General features: G+C 39.1%; 1 protein-coding gene across 2 annotated transcripts in view; it reads right to left on the bottom strand.

Moving 5' to 3' along the window:
- Positions 1–47: 47 nt before the first annotated feature.
- srbd1 (S1 RNA binding domain 1) overlaps positions 48–9,470 on the bottom strand; it is a 63,458-nt gene continuing 54,035 nt past the window's right edge. For both annotated transcript variants that reach the window (XM_024297220.2, XM_024297219.2), the window contains 2 exons: positions 3,692–3,876; positions 48–2,452 (listed from right to left, as the gene is read on the bottom strand). In XM_024297220.2, the coding sequence (XP_024152988.1) occupies positions 2,160–2,452; positions 3,692–3,876 (478 nt within the window). In that variant the 3' untranslated portion in view covers positions 48–2,159. The remainder of the gene's footprint in view (positions 2,453–3,691; positions 3,877–9,470) is intronic.

Here is a 9,470-nt window from a genome sequence, read left to right as displayed (position 1 = left end):
GTTTCTTAATAGCACGAAACCTACAAAAACCCAAACAGAAAATGTGCTTTGAGTCAAAGAGTGACATTTATTTGATAGCATGCTCACCGTCAATTTTCTTCAAATTTCAACAAACACAGAGGCACACCTGAGATCCCTCCGTAACTCAGCGGCGGCGAGCTTCTGCGGTGGATGAGAACAGAGAACTACACAACTACTCCCACCGTTACTCTGTTTGTTATCACAATCTCATTACTGGACAGTGCCTGGCAAAAAGCTCCAAAAGGCAGCAGTAGCAGGCTGCCAGATTGCCTGTTTCATCTGTGGGCACACGTTTAGCGGAGTGAGGAAAATTAAAGGCAGAAAAAGAAGGAATGGTGCTGAGAGAAGCCGTCTACTTTGACGAAAGCACATGTTCCCTAAAATGAACAAAGAAAACAAGAGCGCTGGAAACATTTAAGCACGAGTCTTCCAGGATGGTGAAAGCAAACAAAAGATGACAATTTGACATCAAATAAAATTAGGAAAATCATGAGAATCCAGGCTGCATGTGAGTGCTAATGTCTCAGGTCATCCCCGAGCAACCTGCCACTACTAATGCAACTTGATGGAACATCTTTTAGTGGTTGTGCATATAGAATATATTCCATTTGTTGCCCTGAAGGCAGACACCAAAGCAGCGGGCTAACAGTGATTAGGTAATCTGCATTCAGTGTAATGTTTAGCATAAGGGACCTCAGGCCTTCCCAGAACTATATTTATTCTTTTATTTATTCTAGTTTCATAAAACCAAACAAATTACATAATGCGGATGGGGAGTCTGGGATTAATTTTGAAGCATTTGATTAGTAAGGGCTGTGCGCATGTGTGTGTGTGACCAGGAATTATTGTGTCTAAGACGAAGATAAAAAGCCTAAGGCTGTGACTGCAGTCTGGGAGGCTCTTCTCAACCCCCATCAGTGCCAAACAAACCTGGATTTTTTTTTTCCTTTTTTAATAAAATATTTTTTCTATTGTTTTTTAAGTGCAATCGCTAATTAATTCCAATATTATTATTTTTACACCTTCCTATGAGCTTCAGTGTCCCTGCGATCTCCTCAATTCAAGTTTTAAGGTGATCTCCTACAACAGGCAAGTAAAAGACTTAGCAGATTGAAACGGGAGCGTCCAAGAGACTCCTCAAATCAGGTCGCTCATACAGTATGAGCCCCCAAAAAAGCAGCTAGAGGAGGAGGACCTTAGTGACCCCTTGAAAATGCATAGATGGAAGATTAGCATCCCAGTAACCCCTAAAATAAGCTAGTAGAAGAGGAGGGTCCCAGCGACCCCTTGAAATGGGCAGGAGGAGGAGAAGCATCCCATTGACCCTCAAGAAAAAAGAGTGGGTAGTAGAGTAGCATCTCAGTGAGCCCTGAAAAGAGTAGGGTCCCAATGACCCCCCTCAAAACATGGAACTTGTGGAGTCCAAATGACCCCTAAAACAGGAGGCTTGTAGAGTAGGGTCCCAATGACCCCTAAAGCAGGAGGCTTGTAGAGTAGGGTCCCAATGACCCCTAAAGCAGGAGGCTTGTAGAGTAGGGTACCATTGACCCATCAAAACAGGAGGCTTGTAGAGTAGGGTCCCAGTGACCCATCAAAACAGGAGGCTTGTAGAGTAGGGTCCCAATGACCCCCCTCAAAACAGGAGGCTTGTAGAGTAGGGTACCAATGACACCTAAAACAGGAGGCTTGTAGAGTAGGGTACCATTGACCCATCAAAACAGGAGGCTTGTAGAGTAGGGTCCCAGTGACCCTAAAACAGGAGGCTTGTAGAGTAGGGTACCATTGACCCATCAAAACAAGAGGCTTGTAGAGTAGGGTCCCACTGACCCATTGCAATAGGCAGGTGGAGGAGCATCCTATTAAACCTTAAAAATCAGCAAATAGAAAAGTAGGGTCAAAGCGACACCTCAAAACAGGGGGCTTGTAGAGTAGGGTCCCATTGACCGACTGCAATAGGCAGGTGGAGGAGGAGCATCCAATTAACGTTTAAAATGGGCAGGTATAAGAGTAGGGCCCCAGTAATCCCTCAATGCATCATTTTGCAACCACAGCTGTAGTTAAGGGAAATAGTTTATTTAACTTTATTAAATACAATAATAGAATTGTATTAAAATATCCAATGCAGAAACGAAACCGCTCTACTGCAGCACCCCTATGAGGTCCAGAGAAATTCGTTCTCTCTGACGATCAACGCTGAGGACTCGGACCTCGACCCTCTCCCCAGGTCCCAGAGCCAGGCTCCGGCGTCGCTGGCTGGCAGGAAGTTTATCCAGAGTGATCTTGCTTTTATGGATGAGGCCCGAACAGCCGACACCGATGTCCACAAAAGCCCCGAATAAAGTGGTGTTGTCCACCCTGCCCGTCAGCACCGTACCTGGCTGGAGATCCTTCATTGATATAATGCCTCTTTTAAAGTCCGGCTGACCAAAATCTGGGGAACAAAAACAGACACATATGTAAGTTTGTACAATAGTAGTGGCGATGAATATATATTTAATACAATACGGTACAGATGGCAGCCTGAAAAAAGTTTTCCAGGACAGAAAAGACAAAAGGCAGCAGAAAAAACGAGCTGAACACTTCATCTTTGTATTAGTATTCCGTTCACTCCTTTGATTCTTAAGGTCTTCTTTTCTTTCAGTGTCCTAAAAAACAACAAGAAATAAAACAAAACTAGAGTTCTTGGTAATACTATTTCCCAAATATCCCTCCGACAGCACTGACTTCATCCAGCAGCTTCAACCCATCTGTTTACCCAGCTGATCACTCACTCGAGGATACTGCAATTGAATACAGCCAACCTGAAAATGAACCTTGAAGCCGTGTTCCTTCATTTTGGGAAAAGTTAGTCAACTATAGAGGCACGTTTTTTTGGTAATATGAAACCACACAAAAAGTCTGTTAAAAAGGCTGCTTTTAAATTGTTCGGTCTGAAAAATTTCTGAAGAAAAGTTCATTAATTTCATCTCTACTTCTGTGGTTTTTTTCCTCCCTGCTTAGAAGTGACTCCACTGGGTAAAAATGTACACACATGCCCACACAAACATGCATACACATACGTTTTGTACAAACAAGAATACACTAATTTACATAGCAGTGGATCTTCAAAAATGTTAGGTGTTTGACTGATTAAGGAAATAAGTTTCTTACTCTTAGTAGAATTTAAATAAACTAAAGCATGCATAAATGCTATAAATAAAAGCAACAATTGTTCAAACATCTCCCCACTGTGCATCTTAAAGGGGCCCTACCATGAAAATTCTACTTTTTGAGGTTTTAAACAACACAGGTTTTCAGCTTGTCAGCAGGAACTTTTAAAAAACATTATGAGGAACAGATGAGAGCTACTTATCATAGTAAATAAATGAAAAAAATGAAAATAAAAGAAGGTTTTCGTTTTAAAGCAAAACATATTTACACAAAACAAATTACAAACAAGGAATAAACATAAGATCAGGAGGAGTTCTACTAACATTTCTGACAGAAATTTATTGAACTCTATAAGTTTAATGTGTTTCAGGGTCATAGTTTGAGTTGCATCTCAAACCTTTTAAGATCTTCAAAAGTGTTATGCTCAAATGCAACTGCTACAAAGGATTTCACCAGTTTTTCCTGTTATGTTTTTAAAGATTTGCAGTAAAATGTGTTTGCGTCATGCAGAGAGCCTTACTCTGTCGTATGTCAAAGCCTGGCGGCTGTGTGAGGCCATCCATGATGAGTTTCAGAGTTTCTGGTGTGGTGTCCAAGGTTCGGGCGAGTTCCTCAACAGAGTTTGTTTTAACCTTGCTCTCCACACGGTGCTTCAAGACTGCACTCCCAATCTGGTCCACAGTCCCATCGACGAGAGAAAGAAATCTGTTCAGGAAAAGACATAAACACAATCAATGAAAAGAAAAATAACAGGAAGGAGCAAACTGAAGACGTGAAGAGTTGGGAGGAGAGATAGATGCAGACGGAGAGGGGTTAGAGTCAAACCTGTTAAAAACAGGTTTAACTCATTGGCCCACCACTGGTGTCCATCAGGTCTCACTCTGGTATTACTCGGTCCAAATCCTGACATGTTCTTCAGTCCTCTCCACACCTCCCATGTGTTGTTCTCTTCCAGACGCTACTCCAGCTTCTTCCTGTAGCTGTCCTTGGCCTGCCTGATCTTACGCTGGAGTTCATGTTGAACTTTCCTCTCCTCTTCTCTGTCCCCTGAAGCGAAAGCCCTCTTCTTCTGGTTCAGCAGGGCTTTAAGCTCAGGGGTCACCCAGGGCTTGTTGTTGCCGAAGCACCGAACCCTTCGAGTTGGCACAGTGTTCTCCTCACACAATTTAATATAGTCTGTGATGCAGTGAGTCAAGCCGTGGTTGCACCACCTGTGATTGACGTACACCACGACCCCGTGCCTTTCTTCTTTCTACTCTCGGACATTTCCCATGATGACAGATGGCACATAGGGCTTATATGTGCGTCTCCTCTCCTGGAGCTTTCGTCCAGCTCTGCAGCCTCTTCTCTTCCTCCGGATCTCTTTGGGAATGTCCAGTTTCTCCGTGTAGAGAAAGGCGGTGTTGCGCAGAGCTATGAGCTGATCTCGGGTATACAACAAACGCGCCGTTGCTGAGTACGTTATAAACAAAAACATGACCGAAAAAAAAGTCCCAATAAAAAGAAAAAAAAACTGTAAATTAATATGTATAAGAAAAAAATAGTGGTGGCAAAAAGTAATCCCACCGCAAACAGGGCTGAAAAAAAAAAAAAAACAATCTAAAAAGTGGAGATGCCAAAACACGCAGTTGTTCGAACAGCGGCAACTTCGATCATGTAAAAAGATTTGATATACTTGATTTTAATTTTATTTGAGGCTTTTTTGTATTAGAAAGTACCTTTGATCTTTAAAAGAAAGCTGCCTGCTAGCTATTTTGGCTAATTCAGGATTTTCTCAGTTTTTTAGGCAAATTTGGAGTTTAACTAGTCTTACATGCTAGCTATTTTGCAAGCTATTTTGGCTAATATAGGATCTTTTCAGGTTTTATAGGCTATTTTGGAGTTTAGCTAATATTTCAACAACATGATAACTATTCTGGCTAATTTTTTTAGCTAATTTGTCATTTAACTAATACTTTAGCTGGCTATCAGTTTCAGCGTTCTTTAGCCATCAACTTCAGCGTTTTTAGGTATAAATATCAGCATCTTCAGCTATTAGTTTCAGCATCTTCAGTGGCCAAATTCAGCTTTAGTTAGTTTAAAGTTAATAATGGTTAAGATGTGTGCCTTACATCCAGTTTGCGAATTACCCGATTAGTCGACTAATCAGAAAAAATAATCGGTGATTAGTCGACTATTAAAATAATCGTTTGTGGCAGCAGAACTACCCAAGATCTGAAGTCATTCATCGTTATCTTTTTTTTTTTTTAGAGATTGGAAATATGCTAAAGAATATCAATATTTGAGGGACTACTTACAGGATGAAACTAGTGCTAAAATTGTGTATAGCTCTTCTAGATATACTGCACCTTCCCTTTAGGACCCTTTACCACTCTGACCCAGAGCACTCTGGGAGTTTACCTGTCTCAAACTCTTGTTGTATGACAAGCTTATACACTAAGATCAAGTGCATTTTAGGGTGATTATGGTAAAGTTGGACAGTTACCTTTTCTAAATACCCTATAGCCTAGACTATAATCAGTCAAATTTCTTCATGCTCCCTGATTTACTCTTTTCTCCTTTCACCCTCATCCATCTTGGAATTGTCATGAAAATACGCCTTTTTTACACAAATGAGGAACATCCACAACAGATTGTAAACACCTTGACACCCCGTCTAATGACATTGCTTCTGCCATGACTACACAGCCTGGACAGGACTTGCCTGCCAGTCACACTTGTATAACTATCCTGGCATGTAACATCTCACCTCATAACGTCTAGACACTCAGTCAGATTTCACCATTACATATTCTGCACTTGAAATATAAATCTCCATTAATTGTCTCCTCTGTAATCCAAACAGACGTGGAAACAAATTCGCTCGAGCTCCGAAGTAGCGAACCGGAGTCATGAAAGAAAGAGATATGTGTGTGTTGCACACACTGCATATTTTTTATAGCAGACACTGGGCACAGCTGGTGAAAGATGTGGACATGTTTTCCTCGACGCATGTGTTCTTGTGTGGACCAGTTGGGTAGCGTCCATGATGGATGTCGGTCACTGGAAGCTTGACGCCAAACAGACTCTGCAGCTGTCCACCGCATGATGGACACAACAGGTGGGGACAGAGGACTGACTAAAGCACAACGTTCAGAAATGCTCGTTTGGTGGAGTCAGAACAGTGCATGAGCAACACTAAGCAACTTGGGTACAAACTTTTGTAAGAGATAGTTGTCCACTGTCCTAAAGAATGAGATGCCAAGTTTACTCACTGCTAGGTTAGTCAAAATAGGAATCAACACCGCTAGATCTTAAAGGATATCGGTATGCTTATTCCCAACCATTTATTTTAGAAAAAATCTTTCATTAAAAGGTGAACTGTATTAGTGCAAGTTAAGTGGTATTGAGATTACCAGTATATATACAGGTTTTTTTTTTTTTTTAGATTTACAGTTAAAAACATTTGGAAATTTTGTCACTTTGTCCCAATATTGATGTCCAAAGAGAGTGAGTTATGGCCACTGGTTGCCTTTGGGATTCTCTCTATTTGTCGTTTTAAGATGTAGTTTTACTCATTAACAGCATTTTTATTACACACATGAGCAAAACTGTATTGAAATTCCAGAAATGTGGGAAAAACACAATTTCACAATTACACTGTTACTATTAAATCACAATTATGTGAATAAACACAAACCAACTCAAACGACGACGGATGTAAACAATACTTTGATTTACAGTAGTCATCATCATCTATCAAAGGAGACGTCAGCGTCTTATTCAGACCGTGGAGCAAAAAACTTCGCAGGAGTAGCTACAGATGAAGAGAATTTGGAATTGTGGTTTTTACAGCGGAGTTCAACAATTCCACATGACACGCTCAACTTTTGATGAGCCGTGTGACCTCTGGCAGTATCCGGTTGCTGGTTATTTATTTAAAAAAAAGTGTTTCGCAGTTTTGCAAAATATGTCAATTTCGATATGCTACAGAAATCACCTTCATGTGTATAAACTTTTTCGATAAATGCAAGTTTTTTTTATAATTGACATGCTTATATTAGGCAAATTTATCACCACAAATCCAAATTGCACAATTTTCTAGTCAATGGAAACCCATCTAATGTCAGTCTCTGTGGGTTTGACAGAGATTTCACCAAAAACCTTTTGATATAAACGGTCACCTAAATGGGCCATCACTAAAAAATGATTAGTAGAGGTCATTTTGATTTGATTATTTATTTTATATTTAGTAATGCTTTTAAGTTTATTATAGGGGTGTCAATGTTAGCACGTTAATGCACACGATTAATTAAAATGTATTGGAATAATTCATATAAAGGCTAAATAATTAAGGCTAATATTAAGCACCGAGAAGCAACCGTCTCCCGCCGGCTCAGGCTTTCACGGCGCGGGTTAATTTCTGATAATGCTCACTTCATTGGGCGCTACTCCACTTACACCGTGGTCACTTACAAAATAAGTAAATATTCAATCGATTTTTAGTGCTTTATTCTTGCTATTTTTTTAATGTTTAGATCACTTTTTCATAACAGGCGGACTATTTGATAGGCAATGCAGCCCGTTGTCATGGTAACATGTCGCTGAGCGACAGCACCCTCACCAAAGAAACTGATACATATGTTATAAGTCACAGTAGGTTAAATAAAATATCACTTCAGAGAAAGTTCACGTCTTACCGCTTGTTTTTGTTCGGATGATGAAGGAAAAGTTTGTTTTCAAGAAGATATAGAGCATTGTGACCGGAACTTTTTTTTAGGCGTGCATCCACACGCAGCAGCCAATCAGAATAGAGTATTCACCCATTTAATCATTTAAAGTGCAGATACACAATGTTGGTTTCTTATGGATGGATGTCAGCGCGTCAGTGGTTTTTTGGAGTAAAACTGCAGACATAAAAGTCTTTAGAGTTCTGCTTATTTTACTGTTGTACACAGAAACTACACTTCTGAGTTAAAACTTTATAAATGTAAACATTTCAGACAGTAAAAATGAAGGGAAACATTTTCTCTGCTCTGTTTTTGTACAAAAGCTGCATTTTATCATATAAAATTTACTTTGTAAAACATTATGAATAATCGTGATTAATTAAAACCCATAAGTGTGATTAATTGAATTATTTTTTTTAATCAATTAACAGCACTAGTTTATGAAAACCTTTTTTTAAACAATTATTTCAGAATTTAAATTTTAAAGTAAGAGCTTTAACTTATGTTAGCAAAGCTTCTGTAAGATAAGGAAAATAGTGTTTATACAGACAAAAGACCAATATAACCAAAGCTTCATATATACAGACCTAATAATTATAATTAAACAGGGAGGTACATTATTTCAAATGTTTAAAAATGTTTGTAGAAGATTTAAAAGTGCAGGAGTCAGCAGTGAGAAAGTAGATTTCTGAAGTTTGCAGTGGTGTGCATACGGTTTCAGAGAGGAGGCTGCTGTGTGGGCTGTGTGCAGTAATGGAGGATCCAATTCCACTAATGTGATGAACATGATATTCTTTACACTCCATAAAGACACAACACACATGCATGCTTACACACCCACACACGTTCTCTCTTTTGATTTCCCCCTCAGCTTCAACGGTTGGAGGTGAACATATCAGAGACTCATCTCACTGATGCCTCACACCCAATAATCCATTTCAATTTAGGTCTTCTAGAACAACCAGGTTTTAGTGTGTCGATAAACTTTGCAACCTCAGCTTTAGATTTCATCTTTTTTTTTAAGCCTGGTATTGGAAAAGTAACAAAAATTAGACGAAGAATTGCATTTATATCTGCAAAAAAGACATTGCAAAAGAAACAGCACACAAGAGTTTTATCCCAAAAACAATAACAAATGAAAACCGGAAGAGTTGAAACAAAAAAAAGATTTGCAAATTGAATTTGTTGTGTACATACAAAAATCCTAAAGCTCCTCATGTTTAGGGTTTTAATTTGTGCAATCAAATCACCAAAAACATATTTTCTTTTTATAAGCTGCAAGAATGACAGGTAATCACCAAAGTTAGATTCTTTTAGAGTGACCACAACATGCGCTGTTGCTTAAAGCGAGGAAAAAAAAACTTTTTTATTTTTTTTTTATTTTGTTAATTTCCAATTCCTTTTAAGTAAAAATAGGGGCAGAAAACAACAAGTCTTTACAATACGTGAAGGTTTTTGTCAGTTTTTCTTCAAAGTGTTCATCTGGGTGTTCAGAAAACAGGAACAGACTGTTTGTTCTCCTAACAGATCAGAGGACTTACATCATTATTATATTATTAACACTTGTGCTGTCCTCATCCTGAACTGTCA

Source organism: Oryzias melastigma, linkage group LG15, assembly GCF_002922805.2.
Source record: "Oryzias melastigma strain HK-1 linkage group LG15, ASM292280v2, whole genome shotgun sequence".
In the NCBI taxonomy this organism is placed as follows: Eukaryota; Metazoa; Chordata; class Actinopteri; order Beloniformes; family Adrianichthyidae; genus Oryzias; species Oryzias melastigma.
The sequence above is the reverse complement of the archived record's forward strand: the minus strand, read 5'-3'. Positions and strand labels throughout refer to the sequence as shown.